The sequence below is a fragment of the Coturnix japonica genome, chromosome Z, assembly GCF_001577835.2.
Source record: "Coturnix japonica isolate 7356 chromosome Z, Coturnix japonica 2.1, whole genome shotgun sequence".
NCBI lineage: Eukaryota > Metazoa > Chordata > Aves > Galliformes > Phasianidae > Coturnix > Coturnix japonica.
The window spans coordinates 12,879,026-12,901,618 of record NC_029547.1 but is presented as its reverse complement, the minus strand read 5'-3'; the positions used below and the strand labels follow the sequence as shown (position 1 = coordinate 12,901,618).

Here is a 22,593-nt window from a genome sequence, read left to right as displayed (position 1 = left end):
GATAGCTCCTGATGGAGCCTGTGGGCACAGCGTGCTGTGTCATTGTAGCTCCCAAGTGGGGGACTTGGAAACAATCTCAGACTATTAACTTTTAGTTGAAAGGAATGTTCTCTTAATTAGGGTAAGCTTCACCAACCTGTTACAAACAAGAAACAGATACAGAAGTGAGTTTAAATGAATCTTCTCATAGCTCTTCTGTTCATTGTGTTGGTCTCATGTGGTTGGTTTGTATGTTTAATAGCAAGACCCTCATTTTCAGGCATAGTAGTCCTAACTCCTGATTCTGTATGTTAACAATACATTTTACTGCTATCTGCATTTGTCTTGCGGTGCATGCTTGTAGAATATCCACTGCCTTTCTTTTCTCTCTTCTGCCTCTGGAACATCTCAGGGGCTTCCTGAGCATTAGTTTGAGACTAGCACATAGACTGTTTTTCTTTTTTTCTTCTTCTTCTTTTTTTTTTTTTTTTTTTTTTTTTTTTTTTTTTTTTTTTTTTTTTTTTTTTTCTGTTTTGTTTTGCTTTGTTTTTTTACGGAATGGACTGTTTTAAAGGATTGCATGCCCAAAAAGATGTCATCCACATTAGCAGATGTGCCAAAATGTTATGCGATCTGATTTCCAGACTCTTTTCTGCCCTGCTTTTCGAGATTACTTGCCTCCTGTGTCATACAGAACTTTTATTTATTGGTACGTACAAATATAAGGAGACATACAAATTTGTTTATTTTTGCTGATAAAGTCATCTGCTTGTTCATGTCAAATTTACCCTATACCTGTGTATATTCTTTTACATAAAGCTAGTGTCTGCTCCTGATTGTGTACTTGTAAGGCATAGGTGTTGCTAGGTTGAACCTCACCTTGCCACAACCTTTAAAGGTTGTGGAGTGCTGTGAGGTCTCTGCTGTGCTTTTTCCAGACTAAACAATTGCAGTTCCCTCATAAGGCTTGTTCTCCAGACCCCTCACTAGCTTTGTTGCCCTTTTCTGGACACTCCAAAGCCTCAATGTCTTCCTTTTAGTGAGGGGCCTGAAGCTGAACACAGTACTCAAGGTGCGGCCTCACCAGTGCTGAATACAGAGGGATGATCGCTTCCTTGCTCCTGCTGGCAACTACTTCTGATACAAGCCAGGATGCCACTGGCTGCCTGAGCCACCTGGGCACACTGCTGGCTCATAGTCACCACACCCCCAGGTCTGTTTTCTTCCACACACTGATTAATGGTTAGCCACATAATAAGTTAGGATCACCGTGGCAAAAATGAAGTATGTGCTTGTCATCTGCTTTCACTAGGAGCAATACCACTGCTCTGGAGTCTTCTCATGGAAGATACTCCCATACAAGCCCTTCACAGAATCATTTCCAGTAGTAAACAACTGCTGAAGTAACTTACAGTGTGTTGTTACACACTGAAGCCGGGCCTTGTGGATTCCTGGCAAGACTTTCCTTTCTGTCCACCTGTTACAGAAAGCTTTCATTGAAAAGAGAATTTGAACACATAAATAAATTTGTTTTCTTCTAGCTTCCTTTGGGTTATGACCATTAAGTACTGCACAATATTGGATTTCAAACTGAAGCGCTGCAGTTGATCAAAACTTCAGATCCCTGAAAATCTAACAGAATGCAGTGTTGTTTCTGGCACAGTTAAAAGTATTCTTTCCTTAACCTTAAAGGTTTAATGGAATGTTCTAGCCCATTTTTCTCTTCTCAACTCCTGACAAATTGCTGCTATTACTTGTGATGATACAGTAACTCAGAAGTGGTCAGAGATCTAATATTAAATGGGAACAAAACAGTTTAGAAAACAGCTTGAAGGCACAGCTCTGTGCTGTATTATGTAGTGCTAAAATATACTGTATAAAGTAAGCCACTGAATGTTACATAGTTAAGAATACGTATCTTTATAGTAACTTCCAATTGAATGTGGAAAGCTTTATAAGATTTTTGGGAACAAATGTTACTGATGGTGAGTAAACCTGCCTTAAACCCAGAAACTGCCAGTAAAAGCTGGCTTAAGAACATAAATGTGGAAGTAGATGAACAACTGGTGGTGTGGAAGAGATTTCCATCTGGTTGCTTGATTGTAACTTTTCTTTCATAATCTTTCAAATCTCTCTTTAAGCCATTGAAGCACTTCTTATATGTATAAAATATCAAAGGCAAGATCTTAAGATTTAACTCATTTCATGAATACACAAATATGTTTCAAATTCTTTATAATCTTAGTTCTTGCTCCAAGCTGGCAGTTGTTACTTCTGTTCAGATTAAGATTCTGTATTAGACTATTTTCCATACAACAAGAATGCAAACTTACTCAATGCTGTCACTGTAAGCTACTGTGTATTTATCAGACTTCAGATATTCACACAGCATTTTTTGAACTGCATTTGTACTAAATTCTGTGTTTTGCTATTGCTTTGTATTGTGTTAGAGCTTGTCAACACTGACTTATGAGAAACCACTGGTTATATTTGGATGCCATAGCCAACAAACTAATTTTGACAGTTGCTGCACTCTTAAATGTGTTTTCTTATTAGTATCTCTCACGAAGTTGCTTAGAGTAACAAAAGCTTGTGACTGTCCTACAGATGAGCCAGGGAGGATATTCTTTAAGGTATGGGAGAGTTGTGACTTTGATGTATTGTCATTCTGAAAAGGTGGTATGGTCTTTTTTTCTTTTTTTCTTTTTAAATCCCAAACCTATGGATAATCAGTAAGAGTGCAACAGGTCATGCAGAAGATTAATGTTTTCTGATAGAAGGGGAAATTAGCTTGGGTACAGGTACTCAGAGCTCAGTGCAGAATTACCACCTGCAAGAACGTGTTATGTCTACCAGGAGAACCTGCAGTCCTTGGGATTGCCACAGTATGTTAAGCATGCAGGATGCCATATCTCATGGTCTTCTGTGTGTGTTGCTTGAGCGATCTGAGGGCAGTAAAATTGTTCTCCAAGCTTCACTGTGAACAGAGAACTCAGCATGTGGTTGTACTCCACATCTGAGCACAGGAATGTTGTCCTGTTCTCTTTGGATATGCAAGTTGTCATCTCCTTCAGAACCTCTTGGGACTGGAATCTGAAGAGTGATGTCTTACTCTGTTTGCAACTTGCAGATGTGATGACAAGAACTTATAGGCAGATATTGTTGGACTTGTCTTGAAAACAACCTTCCAAAACAGGAATTATGGATAATGCACGCTGGAAAACCATAGTTAAAGTTTTTAAGATCCATATCAGGATAACAGAAATGGCTGAGATGAGGAATGTAAATGTTCATTCTTACTGACTTTTTATTACTTAGATACTTGAGAGCTCTTTTAGCTCTGAGTAGAAGAACCTCATCATGCTGGACTTGTTTATTCATCCTCTTTTGTCCTGCTGGTTGGGGAAAATAGATTTGCTTGAGGATTTATAACTCCTGCTGTATTTCAACACTTTTGAAATCCCAGAAAATGTTTTGGGTTTATTATGTGTGTGTCTGTGTGGTGGGGACAAGAGTGATGTGGATGACTAAGACAAGAGCAGGGACAGGAGTGGTGTGGACACTGGACTATTTTAATTCAAGACATTTCAATTTACTTAGCTTACTGTCAATTAGCATGAAGACACATGATTAAGTAAACACAGAAATCACTTAATCTTTCCTGCAGGTACCTTTCTAACCTGTTCCTGGTATCCGTGTCCCCTTATGCAGTTGCCGCACAGCTCCCTCTTGCACACAACAGGATTTAGTGTCTGGTGGTTTCTTTTCTTTTACTGTCCCTGTTCCTTATGCTACTCCTCTGCAAGCCAACATCTCCCCAGAGTCAACTACTCCTCTGTCATCCTTCTGTCCCTGGCTGGGTAGCTCCAGACCCTGACTGGCTGACTACTACTATGCCTCTGCGTTCTGTAATCCCTCTCCTGCTTTCTAACTACAGATCCACAAGTTGGTTCCTGTCCATTTTGTACACTTTGCAACACCTCTTCTACCAAAGCCATGTCAACTTAGCCCAACATCAAGAGAATTATTAGTTTTTTTTTTTAGTATGCTGGAGGGGCTGGCAAGTAGGATGTCAGCTATTGCAGTAGAAAATTTTACCTGCTTTTCTGATTTTATAGTAATTAAGAAAACAGAAACCCTGTCTTATGAAGATGTAGATATTAAAACAATATGATCATAAATTAGGAGTAATGGTAAACAAAAGCATGGCAGTATGGTGAAATGGTGGCCTTTAGCACTAGTGCTGGCACAATCTGGAATTATCAGGCACACCAGTGACTGATGCTAGAATGATAATCTTTTTAAATCCAATCATGGGTTAGTGAGGAGAGTTCTTTCTAACCTTCTGTACTAAGTTACACTTCATTTTGAAAGCTTTAATTAATCTTGGATATAGAAGAAGGTACTCATAGGGACTTGTATTCATTAGCCTGTTTTTTTTTGTTTGTTTGTGTTTTTGTTTGTTTGTTTTTGGTAAAAAGGAGATGTTAAGATATCAAAATGGAAAAAGTGGTTGAAGGCACAGTTCAACCAACTATAGGACACAGGCCTGCCTCCTAAGCCTAGGCTAATGCTGCTCATGTATCAACAAATAGATTTCTTTATCAATGCTGGAAAATAAATGGTGTGATTCTACTTACTTGTGTGCTGCTTCTCCCACTTCTTTGGCTCTCTCATTGCCACGTAAATTCAGAAGGATTTACCATTGAGTTAGTTTTGGTCTGTTTGACCGTTGTGATGTTGCAATCTAAACTAATTAACGACAGCATATTAGCTTTAGTGTTTCTGTCATGCCTGAGCAGACTTTTCTGATAGTCTGTCTGTGTTTCTGTGGCAGGCTACTGGTTACTTTTCTTGCTTAGGATGTTTGTGGAAATTAAGTGACTCTTTATAATTAGTGGTGAGTTCTCGTCTTGGTCCTTACTATTTAATGAGTAGTAAACACTGAGTACTAAGTACTTTGTGGTCATGAAAGAATGCTAAGGGAAAGCTGAAAGAGAGGGAAGAGAAACAAACTGATAGTTTCCACAGGATTGTTTCTTATTTAAATCTGCTCTCTTGCCTTGCAGCTCTGTATTGGCAAAACTACAGTTATATGTGTATGCGTGTGTGTATATGTAGACATATACACACAGAGATACGTATATGCTGTATCTTGCACTTAACAAGAGAAAAAGGGAACTCTTTTCTTAAATAAGTAATGCCACTTCCACGGAGTTAATTTGAACTTCCAAACTGGTAGGGCATCATGTCCTCTTTGGATAAGAGAAGAACAGAAAGTCTCAGAGTAAAGATTGGTGAGTCAAAGTTGTAAATACTGTATTTGTTTTACATATTAACTTACATTCACGTCTGAATGTCTTAGCAAATCTAAAATGAAAGTATCCCTGCTGCGTGTTGCCACAGAAAAGTACAAATGATGTAGTTGTACAGAAGCTTTGAAGGGCTTTACTGGCAAATCAGTGACAGATTCTTTAACAGTCTTCATCCCATAGAAAAAAGGTAACTTCCATTTGTGTGAAGAAGTAATCAGTATAAATGTTCATCATCAAAGTGTCAAAACATATTTTAGAGGCATCTGAAGTTTAGCATCATTATTGAACAAAACTCCTAATTACTCCAGTAATCTGGCAAAATTATGATTTATCTAATTGGTTTGTGCTTTTTATGCCATGGATGTAGCAATACTTACTGCTCAGTCATCGCAGAATGGAGACAGCTTGTCACTCAGCAGACCTCTTGCTTCAGTCAGATCATGGAAATGCTTTGTAACTTGTTTGTCAGAAGTTATAAAATAGCACATGTAGGTTTTGTTAATGACATTTTGCATCTAAATACGATGCATACTCTTGGACATGCATGCCTTGCAAAGTGCTCTGGTTTGTTTGAGATGCGTTGCTGATAAGTTGGTGGTGACATGCAAGAGACATTGCTGGGCTATGGAAGGTCTTCGTGCTGGCAGTGCAGAAGAACATCATTTTTTTAGGGTTGATCAAATGAACTTTTACTGGCACTCCTAACCACTTTAGTTGTATAGTTTTCAACTAGCTTCTACATAGAAAAATCTTAGCTTTTGAATGTTTCAGTTGCATGAGATCTGGTACTGTGATAGAACTGGATAGCAGCTCTGGTCAGAAGTGTGTTTATTAACCACACAGCTGTGATTTAGATTCAGCTCTTTTGCATTTTTAGTTAATGTAGTTAGGACCATCATCTTCTCCTTCTAATATCAGTCTTCCTCCAGATAATTCTGGATAGCTTCTTAGATTCTTATCTTTTTTGTGTTGATGAGCTCTTAAACTGCCTCACTGTTAAGTAACTGGTTGCATTATGGTAATATGCATCACATTACATTTGGGTATGCTTAACTGGGAGGTAAATGGAAGATGCTTTTATCTAATATTGAAAGTGAGAATGAATTTTTAAGTATGATGAAGTTGTTCTAGACATTCAAAAAAGCAATTAATGTAAAGATTATACTGAAACAAAAGAGCTGTGAAAGTCATTACTGCGTAATTGTTGTGTTTGTACAAGGGGTTGGGATCAGGAATAATCGGGAGTACTTCTAGCCAGCCTTATGCAACTAGGTGATATAAGGAGTACATTAGTTGATATTAAGTGTACTCTGATGTTTGTATGGAGGAATAACACATACATTCATCTGTCTGGACTGCAAGTCTTCACCTTTCTCTGAAACAATACTGTCTTTGGTTTGTTCTGTATGCCTCAGATCATTTCTTCTAACACTTAGTGTAGAAGATCACTGCATCTTCCAGCAGACAGGCTTCAAGTAGCTGTACCTTCCAGCTGAGGAATACAGTTCTGCTACTGGAGACAGCTGGTTCTGAGTGCTGTCTCTGCCAAACAGCAGAAATGTTACTGAGGGTTCACATATACTCATTTATAAGGAGGCCAGATTAGAACTGTTTGACTGTGATTAGTTCAAGACTTTTTTTTTTTTTTTTTTCTTCTGCTTTTATTTTTGGCAGAAAAATGTATTAAGTGCTTAACCTCTTACTGAAAGGGAGATGAGGGCAGGGACAAAGGGTATGTTTATTATCATTCTAGAAACAGGGAAAATAAAAGTAATTAAAATGTCTACAAAGTTAAACCCAGATGGAGATGCTTGTAGTGCATTTTTATTTTATTTTATATTATTATTATTATTATTATTATTATTATTATTATTATTATTATTATTATTATTATTATTATTATTATTATTTTATTTCATGAAGCATTCCCTGAAGAATACAGCTATCTATTTGTCAGTAAAATGGAGCTAAGTTTAAGTTGACAGCCATCATAGTAACGCTAAAGTATTTTTTTTTATTTCATGCAACACTACCTAGAAACACAGAATGGTTTGGTTTAGAAGGAACCTTAAAGATTACCTGTTTCCAGTGAGACCTGTAAGAAAGATGGAGAGAGACCTTTTACACGTGCCTTTAGCAGTAGGACAAGCTGAAATGGTTTTAGCTAACAGAGGGTACACATAAAATAAATGTTAGGAAGAAATTCTTTATTCAGAGGGCAGTGGGGCACTGGCACAGGCTGCCCAGAGAAGCTGTGGATGCCCCATCCCTGGAGTGTTAAAGGCTAGGTTGTGTGGGACCCTGGGCAGCCTGAGCTCATAGATGGCAATGCAGCAGGCAGTAGGAGTTTGGAACTATGGCTTGGCTTTCCTGATCCCATTCCTAAATGTCTTGGTTTGTATCCCAGTATTCTTTCCAGGCCACCTGTCTTGATAATGATCAAGAGGGAAAATAAGTCACAATAATAATAATTATTATTATTTTTAACTTTCAGAAGTTAATTTGCTAAGCAGTTATCTTTGAACCATTCATGTTGTACGTATGTAGTGCTGCTGTGAAAACATTTAGATGGGAAGCTCCAAAAAGTGAGGGTTTCACAAGGATTAGATTGTTCCTAGGCATGGTCAGAGTGTTAGAGTAATTGTATTTAATTAGTCAGTTCAGTTTCGGATTATAATCTGAGGTTGAAAAATCAAAGTAGTGAAAGGCTTTTCAGAAGATGGGTGTTCAAAGTTGCACACATCCTGCAGTAGGCAGTAAATGAGAAGTTACATGTGTTAATGACAGCTTAAAGGGACAGATGGAAGGTTGTGGATGAGGAGTGATGGGACAGGGATGAATCTTTGTTGAGAGATGTCAAGCTTTATCTGACTCCACAGTTGCCATCACACTCCAAAGTGCCATTTTTGCTTTTGAAGGCTTGCATTTTGCTTGTACATATATATATATTAATGCAGTTTATCTACTGAATGCAGCAGCACATGATATTTTTTTCCTAAGAACTTTTGTAAGTAAATGTGAAATACATGTATTCTACTGGGCACAACTGGTAGATAACTTGCATGCAACAATATTTCGTCCCAGTCATGTTCATGAATTTAACTTTCTCTCCTTCAGGGAACAACCTATCTTCAGCACCCGAGCTCATGTCTTCCAGATTGACCCAAACACTAAGAAGAACTGGGTTCCCACCAGCAAGCATGCTGTTACTGTGTCGTACTTCTATGACAGCACAAGAAATGTCTACAGGATAATCAGTTTGGATGGCTCAAAGGTAAGTTTTATTTTAGAGAAAACCTTTTTGCTTCCTAATTGACCTTTGTATTTATTTTGCAGACTGATGTCCTTCGTATATCTTCTCAGATGCTCTTGTCAGTATCTGAGTAAGAGATGAGTGATGTGTTAAAAATGATTATATTGTTTTGTTAGATGTTTTAAGTGTTCTTTGGAAAATACTGTTTTCTAAGTGTTCAAATAGACTTTGATAAATCCATTGCTAAATTTAAGTGATGACCTATTGAGCAATCAAAAAGGTGTTGCCTTTGAGGTGTACTAAAAACTACAAATAGTGTTCCAATAAATTGTTTATCTCTCAGTATCCAATGATGTATCAAAGTCATTGGTTTCATGGTTATGAAAGACATCTGTTCAGTGCCTGTAATCACTGCAAATCCTTCTTTGTTACTTAATCTTCCAATTTTTGCAGTACAGCTTTCGGTGATCCCTTCTTAAAGCTCTCCAAAGCAAACGGTTAGCAGAAGTCATTTGGGTTGAGTTTGGGATAAGGTTATGTTTTGTTTTTTCCCTTTTTTTACATTGGGAAAGGTAATGTGTTGAACTGCTGTTGTAAGAAACCTTAAGATAGCAGTTTAGAAGACTTGGGGAAAACACTTGACTGTTCCTTAAGTTCTATCCCAAGTGTGTATAAAAACAGTAGTTTTGCAAGCAACATGTCAAGAATCTCAACAATTAGAACATTAATGTTTTACAAAATGTTATCAAAAGCTGTAATCTTTTCAAGGTACTTTCAACTGCAGCTTCTGGAGATGTGCACATTAATATGATGGTTGGAACTAAAGTTCTTTATTGAAGTATAACAGTATTCATGGAGCTTTTTTGGCTTTGTTGAAAGCTGAAAACCATTATTGTGCATCTTTAAAGTTCTGGTGTTGCTACTTTGGTTGAGGAATTAAGTGTTCTATCACACAGAAGTGTTAGGACTTTTTTTATCAATGCTCTCTGTATGATACTCTCTTAGGTGACTGAGGCTCTGATATTGAAGCTAACCGACATTTTCCAAATTTTGTCTTTATTGTCTTCCCTTCCCAGCCTTCCTTCTAATGGTTTTTGCTTCTGTCAGATAATTAGGATACCTTTTTCTTTCATTCTTTTTTTTTTTAAAATTTAAAATGACTATTTATAAAAGACTTTTGGATCTCAACTTGATGTTGTATAACATCAGTGCTAATAGTTGTAGTCCATAACCCAAACTGATCTGTTCAGTGTACAAAAATTCTTTCAATACAGAGAATTCTGTTGCCTGTCTAAAGCTACAGTTCTTGCAGTGTGACTGCTAAGTTACATCAAGTAGTTCTTCATCTGTTTATGAGATCTTTTGTCTACTGCAGCACTTCCTTTGTATTTATAGTACAATTGGCAAGGCTTAGTGATAACGCAATCTGTCGTTTTTATTTATCCTCTTTAATTGCTACAATCTCAATTATGTTTTCTTCTCAAGCACAATGTATCTAAGATCTAAGATTCCCGCCATGATTAACATACACTGTCTGAAACACACAGTTGAATACCAGAAGGACCACTGAAAGAACTTTATGAGGTTTTCACTTTTATTTTTAATTATAGCTGTATCTTTTTTAATATATCTGTATATATGAAGTCTTGTGTGTATGAAGGACTAAATGTAAATTCAGAGCTTTTGTGAATTCAGGGTGCATCCAAATTACCTCTCTGCTATATTGCATACAGTTGGGTGTCAGTAAAACTAGTGATTTTTGAGCTTACAATGCCTGATATTGTCTAATACTCACACAGAAATGTTACACAGGCAAAAGACAAAAAATTGTGCAAATTAATTTTAGTGTTGAAACTAAAGTAATAATAATTATATAAATATAATATATAATAATAATTATAATAAGTATAATAATTATATTTTTAACAAATTTTACATTTAAAATGTCTGAAATTTACATGTTGCCAGCTGCCAGAATTGCTTGTCAGACTACGCTGGTTTTGCAGCTCTCATCCCTCAAGGAATAAATAGATGATCCTGCTAGGGTTTCTTGAAAGCCACATTGCTCATGAGGTTTACAGCACCCTGTGGGTTTGGAGAGAATGAAGAGCATGTGCCTACTCAGTTACAGTGGCCTAGGTGCTAAGTAGTGAGTTGGTAAGTAATAGCTGCTGAACAGTCTTTCCATCGGGACTACAGGAAGGAAAGTCGGAAAGAATGAGATTTGAGTCATAGTCCTGTTTCTGCCATCCGTGCCCCTTTCCACTCTTTAGGCCCATTCCATTCCCTTAGATTTCCCTCATGAGCAAGACTTCATTATCTACTTTCTCTACAGCCCTGAGGGAAAAGAATCATTCTTCAGACTGCTTATACAGCCAGCCAGCCGTAAGCTTGGTGTCTCAAATCAGGGTATAGAGATATCTGCTAGCTATTTTCCATAACTGTTTTTGAGCATATGCATTTTCTTTACTACTAACTGGAACAGTACTTCAATTTTATTTGTTCATTTTCTTATAGTATCTTGAAAGCAAGAGTTTTGGTGCTGGTTTGCAGGGGAGATCCACAAACAAGCTTCATAATGTTTGTAGATCCTGTTTCCCTTTCCTCTTTCCTCCCCCACACCTCCTTGGGTTTCATTAGCTTTCCTGAATAAAATTGAACTCCTATACCCAAAGACAGAACATCACTACATTGTTCTTCTTAAAAACAGGACATGATATTTATGGTCTGGTCTCCACTCGCTTCTGAGAAATCCTACCATGCATTTCAGATACACTTGAGTTTGCTTTGTGGAGATCGTTGATGCATTTTAAAAGGTTTTCTTTTTTCTTTTTCTAGAAGCTCAGACAAATGTGTTGTGTAAACTGGGTGATGGAGCAGCCAAGCACAACCCATCCTTTGCCACACAGCTTTATCCTACTCAAAATTATGTTAGCTTCCATAAGTTTCAGTCTGTAAATTGCTCTCACGTAGAAGTAGGCATAGCTGGACAACTGATTGGGTTAATGGTTCTTGTGGGTGTAGTATTTAGGTAGATTAAACTGCTCTTTTATGAGATTATTCCAGCTATATACGTTATTCACTTTTTAAGCCATACACTGGTGTTCCACCTCTGTGTAATGTTTTCTGAAGCTTCCATGTCTTCATAAAACACCTGATACAAGAGATGATGCATTTCCCTCTAACTTATCTCTGAATGTTCTAGGACCATAATGTGTTTGCAGGATACATCTTGAACAGGATACATCTTATAGTCACATACAGTATCTGAATCTCTGTCACCCATCACAGAAAGATCCTGATGCAAATAATCTGGTAGAACTCAAACCTGGCTGCAAGTAATGCCTTTTATGCAGCTTTTCCTCATACAATGGTAGGAATCAAGAGGAAGCCTGAAAATAAAATCTGTTATGCAATACAACATGACAACATCGAGAAGCTGTTGCTAAGGCTTTCAGTTCTCATTAATTATATAGTCAGTTCATGTCTTCTTGTGTCTTAGTTCTTTTTTCTAGTAGGTGATGTAAGGAAGCCTCCATTATTTCTCCAGTAACACTGCATATGGATACTGATTTATTTCTGTAATCCCACTGTCCTTTCCATTCAGTCTGTGGTAGCCACTAAGAAAAGGAGAATAAATAAAGTGGTTCTTTCAGTACCAGTGAATACTCTGATATTATTTTTGCTGTTGCAAAACTGGAAAGAATACTGTAATTTGTGTCCATCTAAAACAAAAGACTAGAGAAACAGTCATTTTTGTCTGTAGATTTCATAAGCCATGTATGCAGTATTTCTGCTTTGAGTCAGTCATCAGTGATCTTTACATTTTAATGACTTGGAAAATATCCTAATCATATGTTAAATTAATAATGCTAAATACAGGTTGTAAATAAGTGCCATAAGCCCAGGTCTTCAGTGACCTTCCTTTGAAGAGGTTCAGAGATACTCTGTCTTAGTTATTATTGCCTTCATCTTGCGCACAAGCTGACATATTGGACTGCTGCTGTTTTTGCAGGTGTTGGACTTGCAGTCAGGAAAATGAACAGTCTAGTTAGACACATGCTCTATTTTCTCATAGCTAAACTCATCTGAAAGGAAAACATGAAAGCTATTTTATTATTCCAACCAAATCTAAAGATAACAAGATCACTTTCTTCAAGAGCTAAATGTCTGCCTGTCAGATTGACTCTGTTCTGTTTTTAAGATATTTTTGTACATTCAGACTAACAACATTCTTAAAAGTTGATGACATATTTGACATTCATTACACTAGTGACTCTACAGTGCAATCTCCTGGCATAAAGGAGATCAGTTAAAACAGTATTTGCATAGATGAAACTAGTTTAATAATAAGTGATAATTCTAAATACCTTATTTTTTTTTAAAGCTGAGCTTATGAGATACCAGTATCTAGTATTTCCAGAAGTAGCTAACACTGCCTGTATCTGTAGTATGCTCAAGCACTGCACACTCTTAAAGCATAATTAATTAAACATGAGAGATTGAGCACACTAATGCTTTTAATTCAGAGAGAATTGAAAGCCTTGATTTTCTTTTAAAATTGGTATACCTAATGAAAGGGCTTGTCTGTATCAGTGGGATCTAAGTCTAATCTTCCCAGCAAGAAACTTGCTATCTTCAGGCTAATACTGTCTACTGGAGTGGAGCATCCTTATTTATTTTCTGTTGGAAAACAAAGGGCAGAGTAGTAGCAGCCCTTTCTAAGCACATTATTTTTCTTCCTACCAAATGGAAAGAGGTAATTTAGGTAATCCAACCTGAATGCAGACTGCTGGGTTATCTCTTGTGCAGGAGGCAGGCATGTAGTCTCAGCTGAAGCACTGAGCAGTCTCAGATGAAAACTCACTGATTTCTCCAAGACTTTTGCTCTGGGTTTGCAATCACTGCAGCAGATTCCTGTCCTCACATTTCCAGCCTGCCTGTTGCTTGCAGGTTCGGAGTCCTCTTCTGCAGGAAGACTATTATAACAGTGACAAAATACTTGCACTCTCAAATCTGACATTAGTTCCTATTAACCAGGCTGTGAGTTGGGGTTAAGCAAACAGAAAAAATAGCTAGAGCTTGAGCTGGTAGGAGGATGGTTTTCTGCACTGTGCCCTGGATAGTTCATTTCACACATACTGCTGTTGGTAGCTTCCGCAGCAAAAGAGGCTGGACTTCAGATGAACTTTGAGAGCTCTGTTATAGACTTCCATCAGATTATTTAATAAGGAGGGCTTCTGAGTACTAAGAAGGAAAAAAAGATACAAGATAAATAGAGGCTCAGAACGTCCTTCTAATAAGTATACCTCTGTTCTCTCATGCATTCTTCTGTCCTGTTTGATGCAGGCTGCTGTTCCTGATGATGTCCCCTGGGGGCCTTAGTGCAGTTGTGAGCCCACTGGCTTTATTTGGGCCTTCAGCTTTATGTTTAAAGAAAGGAGAATACTGTCTGAATTACTGGTGACTTTAATGTGTCATATTTGAAAATGTGATATGTTTTGTGGACAGTTAAGGCTGCAGATGTTTTTTCAGTCAGACAGCAAATCCTATTCTTTATCTAATGAGGCTTGTTGAATCAAGTGTAAGCTTCCAGGCATTCCAGAACTTTACAGTTTTTCACAGTAGTAGGCAAACCCTGCATTTTGAGGCAAAAGTTGTCAGAGAGAACTGCCTATTTGACATTCTCAGCTACACCCAGATTTGCTTTTCCTATTTAATGTGTGCATGGTGGAACTGCCAAAGCCACTGTAGAAGCTGATAGTTTTGTTAAAGTTCCTTTGTGATTTAGTGACTTAACTCCCACACCTGTGAAGGAACAACCCATCTTCATGCTAGAGAACAGAAGGCTCAGAGGATATCTTATGCCTATAGATATCTGAAGGAAGGGCACAGGGAGGATGGAGCCAGCAGGCTCTTTTCATTGTTGCTCAGTGCCAGCATGAGAGGCAGTGGGCCTGACTGAATGTGTACAAGTCCATGGGTCTGGACAATGTGCATCCCAGGGTCCTGAAGGAAGTGGATGATGTAGTTACTAAGCTGCTGTCCATCATATTTGAAAAGTTGTGGCTGTCAAGCAAAGTCCCTGGTGACTGGAAAAAGGGAAACATCACTTCCATTTTTAAGAAAGAGAGAAAGGAAGACTCAGGGAACTACAGGCTGATGAGCCTCGCACCTGTGCCTGGGAAGATCATGGAGTCGATCCTCCTGAAAGCTATGTTAAGGCACATGCAAGATGAGGAGGTGATCTGAGACAGCCAGCACAGCTTCACCAAGGGCAGATTGTGCTTTATCAATCTGGTGGCCTCTACAAATGACGGCTCCAGCAGAAAGAGGAAGGGCAACTGATGTCATTTACCTGGACTTGTGCAGGATATTTGACATGGTCCTACACTACATCCTTATCTCTAAATCGGAGAGATGTCTTTGAAGGCTGGACAACTTGTTGGAAAAAGAATTTGTTGGAAGGTCATAGAGGGTTGTTGTCAAGGACCTGGTTGTCCTGGTGGACAACAGGTTGATTAAGAGCCAGCAGTGTGCCCTTGTGGCCAAGAAGGCCCGTGGTATCCTGGGGGAGTGCATTGAAAAGAATATAGTAAGCAGGTTAAGGGAGGTGATTCTCCCCCTCTACTCTGCCCTGGTGAGGCTACATATAGAATGCTGTGTCCATTTCTATGCTTGTCAGTTCCAAAAAGACAGGTATCTCCTGGGAAGAGTCCAGTGTAAGGCCACAAAGATGATGAGGGGCCTGAAGCATCCCCTGTCTGAGGAAAGGCAGAGATACATGGGACTGTTCAGCCTAGAGAAGAGAAGGCTGAGAAAAATAACTATTTATAAATACCTAAAATGAGGGAGACAAGTCGGTAGTGGCTGGAGTACTGTGTCTGGGCCTGGAGTCCCCAGCACAAAAAGGATGCAGAGCTTGGAGTGAGACCAGAGGAGGGCCATGAAGATGATCAAAGGGCTGGAGCACCTCTCTTGTGGAGGAAGGTGAGGGAGCTGGTCTTGTTTAGCTTGCTGGAGAAGAAGCTCTGTGGAGACCTTATTGCAACCTTCCACTCATTGAAGAGAGCTTATAAGCAGGAAGGGAAGCAACTTTTTAGATAATCTGGCAATGACAGGACAAGGGGAATGGCTTTAAAATAAAAGAGGGGATATTTCAATTAGATGTTAGGAAAAGCTATGCTCGGAGGGTGGTGTGGCCTTGTCACAGGCTACCCAGAGAGCCCATCCCTGGATGCGGTCAAGGCCAGGTTGGATGCAGTCCTGGGCATCCTGATTGGGTGAGAAGCAACCCTGCCCAAAGCAGGGGATGTGCGGCTCAGTGAGCTTTAATATTCCTTCCAACCCCAGCCATTCTATGATTATACTAACTAACCGGTGTTTTATTATATGACAAATATTTTCAAACTCTTAATAGCACCAGATACATAAGAAAGTAAATTGTGCATTTCACTTGTAATATGCATGCCTTTGATTTTATGGCTAGTTCACACTGTCTGGCTGTGAATTTCATTGACTATCAGGTATGTAGTTAAATGGAACCCTTTGGAGTCATTGTAAGAATCTATCCTGTTATACATACAAGTCAACTGGATTGTTCAACATCACAGATTTAGAATGGTGGACAAATCCATACTGTTGAATATAACAGATACAGTACTGAACATATGATGGTAATACTGTTGAGATCTGGTTTAGTCGTTTTATGCTGGAACATGGCCTTCTTTCACTCCATACATAACAAGAGGAGAAAAATACTAAGCGTAGCTCTTCTTCCGCAGTTGCATGACCCCAGCAGTGTTAGACATTTTTGTTTTCATATGGAGGAAAACAGAGTATTGAAATACTTAAAATTTACGCATATATATATATATATATATAATGTCCTCCTTGTTTAATTGCATGTTTCCAGGTGAGAGTTTCATATGCAGAGGGGCAATTGCAGCAGTGGAGTTTGGGAGGCATTGGCTTGGGGGTCAAAGAAATACATTCATGAGAAAAAGGACTTTGCTTGTTCTTCTCTTCAGATCTCATTAGACTGTGCAAATGCTTTGATAGCTTCTTTTTAGACTTGCTAGCTATTAAATCTCTCCTTGCAGTTGCCAACAGGTGTCTCTTCTACCCCAGCTTCTGCTCCTTTGTTTCAGACAGCTGGTAGTTTTGATCATGAGGAAATGTAAAAATATATGAAACAAACCAAAAATGTCAAATTTTTAATTTTTTTTTACAACATTCACTTTTTTTTTTTTTTTCCAGGCAATAATAAACAGCACTATCACCCCCAACATGACATTTACTAAAACATCCCAGAAGTTTGGCCAATGGGCAGACAGCAGGGCAAATACAGTCTATGGCTTGGGATTTTCATCTGAGCATCATCTTTCAAAAGTAAGTATGAGCAACTAAAACTGGCAAGCCAAACAGCATAAGAATACTTGATTCCTTCTTGTTGTGCCTTGACTCAGTCTTGTTATTATATCTTTCCATATCATGTGAAAAGACAGATTGTGATGATAGTATGCTTTTAACTCTTAGATAACTTTCTATTTTCTCTTAACTGGGAAAAAGGAAGAGAGTTTAAGCTTTCTAAATATTAATTTGTTAGGCTTCTGTATTTTGAAGTTGTTCTGTTACAGTTTTTCATGGTGAGAGTTTAAAACAGTCAGCAATTCAGTGTTACTTCTATATTGAGATGGCCTAGAAAATAAGTTACTCATAGTCTTTTTTTGCTTTTAGATAGATGCTTTTTAGATAGATGCTTTTTTGTCTTGTAAGACACATTCATTTTAACTTTTCCTCTACATGCATCTTGTTACAGATAATGTGACATCTTTAGGCTTAAGGTAAAGCTAGTGAAAATTTTATTTCATGTAAAAGAAAAGTACCATTCCATGTTGTTGTACTGAAGTTGAAATAACTAATAAGGACATTGTGCCCCACAAGATTTTTATTTTTTTTTCAATCTACTTGAGCGGAAGTGTAGTAGGACTTAATCTGAGGAAAACAGTAAATCCTTTAAATGGTGATAGAGTTGGTGTGAGAAACACTTATATAATACCTTTTGCTATTGATATCAAACTGGTAGATAAGTCTGGGAACCTATGCAAACTGGTGTTGTCCTTTGCCAGATAGAAGCTTCCAGTTTGAGAGCATGTCTCTGCATTAAGCAGAATTCTTACATCTCTGAAGTACCCAAAAGATCTGGAAACCTAACTAAAATAGAAATGAATATATAACACGTGTTCAAGTCAGGAGTAAAGTTTGGCTTGTCTCAAAAAAAACCCGAAACCCAACTTGAAACCAGCTAACTAATCAAAATACATCAACCCATTTGGGAGAGTAATTATTAGTATACAAGTGGTAAGTGCGGGTCTGTTTGAAAATTATTAAAAAGACAACCACTGCATCTACTTTATCTGGACAATGTAATATTCTCCTAAGTTTTTTTCATTTTCTAGTCAGGGAGCTTTAATTTCTGTGAAACAACTTAAATCCACAAAATTCCAAGTGATACCAATGTTATGTATATGCATATGCATTTATGCACATTATTGCTTCAGTGGACTTAGAAACTTTGTCATTTAAATTGGCATGTACATCTTATAAGCTCTTGCTGACTAATACAGATGTAACTTCTGTTATCATCTCAGAGGATCTAGCATAAATGCCAATTTAGTTTCTCTCTTACTTGTACACACAAATAGTTCCTCAATCATGAAACTCCTCTTTGGAAGCAAACTGTGATGCTGTAGTCATGCATACCCTGTGCTTGCCAGGCTTTCAACATTGGGTTGTTCTTGCCAAAGAACATACATATATATATTAATCTCTTTTCCATCTCTTCTTCTTTGCTCTCCTCAATGACCAATGCAGTGACATTCTTTAACTGCCATCAAAGTGGTATCTAAAATTTTTCAGCATACTCTTGGTTTAAATTTTTTATGTTACTGTTATAAAAATAATCGGAAAAGGTACAGTAGATGTTTTGTCAAAAGGGTATGTTTGATAAGCAGTTACTCAGATTGCTGTGATTCATGAAGAACACACAAATCTGTTGAGAAAAATAACAAGTCACAGACCTATTCTGAAGATTACTGTGACAAATCCTCGGGATGTATTTAGGAAATTGTCCCCAGATTTACTCAGGAACAGGTTGCTTCTACAAGTTGCCTTGCACAACTGCAAAACACTCGGTCCAGTCAGTGAGTGACTTGAAAAGACCAATATAATCAGGTCTTCTAATAAAATATTTATTCTCATATCATTGTCCACTTAGCTGTGTCACTCTGAGCAAGATCATGATTTTCAAAGCTTATGCTAAGTATTTGACTTTGGAACCATTTCGTTCATTTACTTTTGTCCTTTATAAACTAATTCCCAGAGCAGAGTGCATCAGTAGTAGACTTTTTCTATATTATCATTGTGACTGTGAGAATATTTGATTAAAAAATAAAAACACAGTAATCAACTCTTTATGTGCAAGAAGAATAAAGGAAAATTAATTAAACATTTGTTTATCTTCATTAGAGCTTTTCTCAACATGTCAGACCACGAATTCACTTTAAGATTATTCCGTAAGGAGTCAGGCAGAAATCAGTGGTTTTTAAAAGATGATTTCTGCATTGAAGAGTATTCCCTTCACAATATTACAATTTTCGAGCACAGTCCCTCTTGCTTGTGAAGTAGGAAGAGCAAAATATCCCATGGTATTCATCAAAAACTGAAAGGAATTTCCCAACCAGAATATAATTGTGTGCTTTGGGTAGCATTCTTCTATATGGGACGAAAAGCTCCTGTCCTATCCCTTTAAGTTATTTGACCTGATATATTGTGAACAATTTAAGAGTTATGAATCATGGTGTACCATCATGGGTATTATCCTTCCACGGCTGTTCATCTTTTCCTTAGATTATTAATCCTCCAGAGTACTCTTCATACCGTGAGATCTAATCTTTGTTAATTGGAGATGGTATCAAGAGATTGCTGTTATCTGCCACGCAAAGGTCTCAAGGAATTCTAGGAAATTGATGAGATGTTCCTTTATATTATCCTGGATGGCTCTTTTTCAGAATGTCACATCAGTCTATTCGCTCTCTATTTTTTTAATTTCCACCAGTGTGATACAGAAGATTATACTTACTGCCTTGTTTTTCGTCAGCTGCATATTCTTAACTTCAGCATCATGTTTTCCATTTGCCAGTTCTTTGCTCCTCAAGTCTTTGGACATAAATAATGGGTTACCAATGAGATTTTGAGGTCTTTGTATGAGTATCAGTAATCCTAGAAGAGTATAATCTAGTTCTGGGGACCTATTGCCAATTTTATCATCTGTTCTGAGACCTTTTTTGATGCTGGATTAGTGTTTATACATGGTATTTTCTCTATATTCTTGTATCCAGGAAATGTATTATTTTAAATAACTTGCTAGCTGAAATATAGGATACCAGAGGAGAAAAGTGATTCTTCCTCAAGTACTAATAGCCTACTGGGAGAAGTTTAAAAATAATAAGACCTTTTGTGTCTTGGATAGCAAGTGAATTTCTAATTGAAAATAGTTGAGACTGTCTCCAACAAAGGTAGCCTTTTTAGCTTCTGACTACGTGCAGTACAAAACAAAACAACATCAACCATACAACCAAGAAAGAAAAAGAAAAAACAACCAAACAACCCCAAACAATTTATTTGTATGTTGCTGCTGGAGACATTTAGAAGCTGTTAGGGAAAATCCCAGTGTTTTTGTAGAGTGCAGTGTTTGGCCAGTCATAGTAAAATTATATTTGTATAAAAGCAGAAGGAATCAAATGCTTGGCTACTTATAGCAATTTGTGTGATGCAAAGCTGAGATCACAAAACTTTTCTCCAGCCAGAAAATCTAAGCACAGTTCTTTGTAAGTTGTTCAACTCTCAGGTTTAAAGCTGCATTTATTTCTAAACTGCTGCTTTATGAATACATAGAGCAGAAAACTCAAGCTTCATAGGACAGTTACAGCAAGCAATGAACTTGACTCAGTGTTCCCACTGCTGATTTCTTAGGTAGCTATTGGAATGATAAGTGCTTTGGGAAGAAACTAGTATTGTTTAAGTCATGAAAGAGTCAATGATCTTAGGTTGGTAGCAACCACATCTGGCTTCAGAGCCTGGTTATGCATTGTAAGGAAGAGAATGAAACCTAAAACTGACAGCAGCTATGTAAACTGGTTTATCACTGTTACTGGCCATATCTGAACTGGTTTGTTTGTTTGCTTGGTTGAAATGTTTTTGCCTTGTTAATTGTACTGTAAACAGTACATTGTATCTGAAAGTTACTGGAAGCTATGCCCCTATGTAACTCGATCTAATTAGTATCTAACAAGGAGAGCAAAATTAAAAAATTCTACTGACAAAATTTGGCATTGTACAATGCAGTATGTTCTGCATGTAATGTAACTAATTCACACCTACTCTCTTCTTTCTCTCTCTCTTTTTTTTATAATAACATATGTACATTCAGTTTGCGGAAAAATTCCAGGAATTCAAAGAAGCCGCACGGCTGGCGAAGGAGAAATCCCAAGAAAAGATGGAGCTGACAAGTACACCCTCTCAAGTGAGTTTTACTGCCTCTTCCAAGGCTAGTATTTCAAAGTCTGTGTATACTGGTTTAAGAATTTGTATTGTATCTTACAAACACATGTTCTCTGTTTGCCCAGTTAGCTTCAGTCCTTTCAACAGTCAGCTATAGAAGTGACCAGAAGTCTAAGAACACATTTACTGTATGTTTCAGAGGAGTCAAAGGGAGTTGTTTTTGGAGCTGGCTGGATCTGGCTGCTGTCTACCATGGGGCAGCTCCTGAACACTGCTACATAGGCCAGTGGGCTGGGGCAAGGGGTAGGGAGAGGCACGGCCAGCCCAACTGACTGTATATTCAATACCATATTAGGGGTTGATTTCTTTCTTCTTTTCTTTTTAGAGGAGAAAAATAAGGTGTTTCTTTCTCATTCCTCGAAACATATGAACAGCAGAAAGACAATATGGTTGAATTTGTTATAACACACCTCAAATTAAGTTCCTTCAAAGTAGATAGTTTGAATTTGCTTTGGGGAAAAAAACCAAGAAATTGCATGAGGCATTTCTGCTCCTCCATTCCAGTGTTTTAATGCAGTAGTGAAGATGAGTGATTCCTGGCTTTGGAAAATGACACAGTTTTACAACTTTAACAAGGGCTCCTTATTGAGTAGGATTTTTTTTTTGAGAATGCATCTTTATTCATTGAATGAGTGCGTCTCTTGGGTGCCTGTGCACTGATGGTAAAAGGATGGCAGGTGGTTTGCAGCATGCTGTGGAAGTAGGTTTACTGCCACCAGAAGAAAGATGCATCTGGTGTCCTTCCAAGAGAAGTCAGGGGAGCAGCTTCATGAATATACACAATGAAATAACTTCATGTTGTTTTCATCAGTAGGCATTTTGTCCTCGTGCAAAGTCAACTTCTGGAATCAAAGGGAAACTGCTTTTGTCTGTACTGCAAGAGGAGAAAAATGAAGCAGTCTGTTTTTATTTTTATTATTTTTTTAATTTCACAATAAGCAAGTAGATAATGGAAGCAGATGTTTTGATATTATAAACTGGTATCTACACTTGGTTTTTAGACAGTGGATTACTTCAGCCAGCCGTTTAGTTACTGAGCATTATCGGTGAAATAATTACTGTGCTTCTATTTTTGACATATTAGTTAACAGTCTGGACTCAGGAGTTAAATCTGACAGTGTCAAATGGAGTGGCTTACTTGGTTTGGACATAAGTTTGAATTAGAGACAAGATTCTTTTATCTAGCAGTTGCCTAGGGTTAAAGCTTTCACTTTTTCTATATAAGCTATTAATATTATTCATTTCCCCGTATACTTGGAGCCCAACATTTTATGCTGTAGGCAGCTGTAGAAATGCTACCTCGAGCAATTCTGTAATGCATATTGAGAGCTGCACTTTAATTACTGCACGCTTAAGAATAACTTCTTATTCAGTCTTTCCTTTTCATTTCTTGGCTTTTAACTGTATTGATAAGTTAGTGTA

At 37.7% G+C, this 22,593-nt stretch overlaps 1 protein-coding gene across 2 annotated transcripts in view; it reads left to right on the top strand.

The window, feature by feature from the left end:
* Positions 1-22,593, top strand: part of HOMER1 (homer scaffold protein 1) — an 88,754-nt gene that overhangs the window by 11,769 nt on the left and 54,392 nt on the right. For both annotated transcript variants that reach the window (XM_015848572.2, XM_015848573.2), the window contains exons 2-4: positions 8,412-8,568; positions 16,807-16,938; positions 21,041-21,133. In XM_015848572.2, coding sequence (XP_015704058.1) covers positions 8,412-8,568; positions 16,807-16,938; positions 21,041-21,133 — 382 coding nt within the window. The remainder of the gene's footprint in view (positions 1-8,411; positions 8,569-16,806; positions 16,939-21,040; positions 21,134-22,593) is intronic.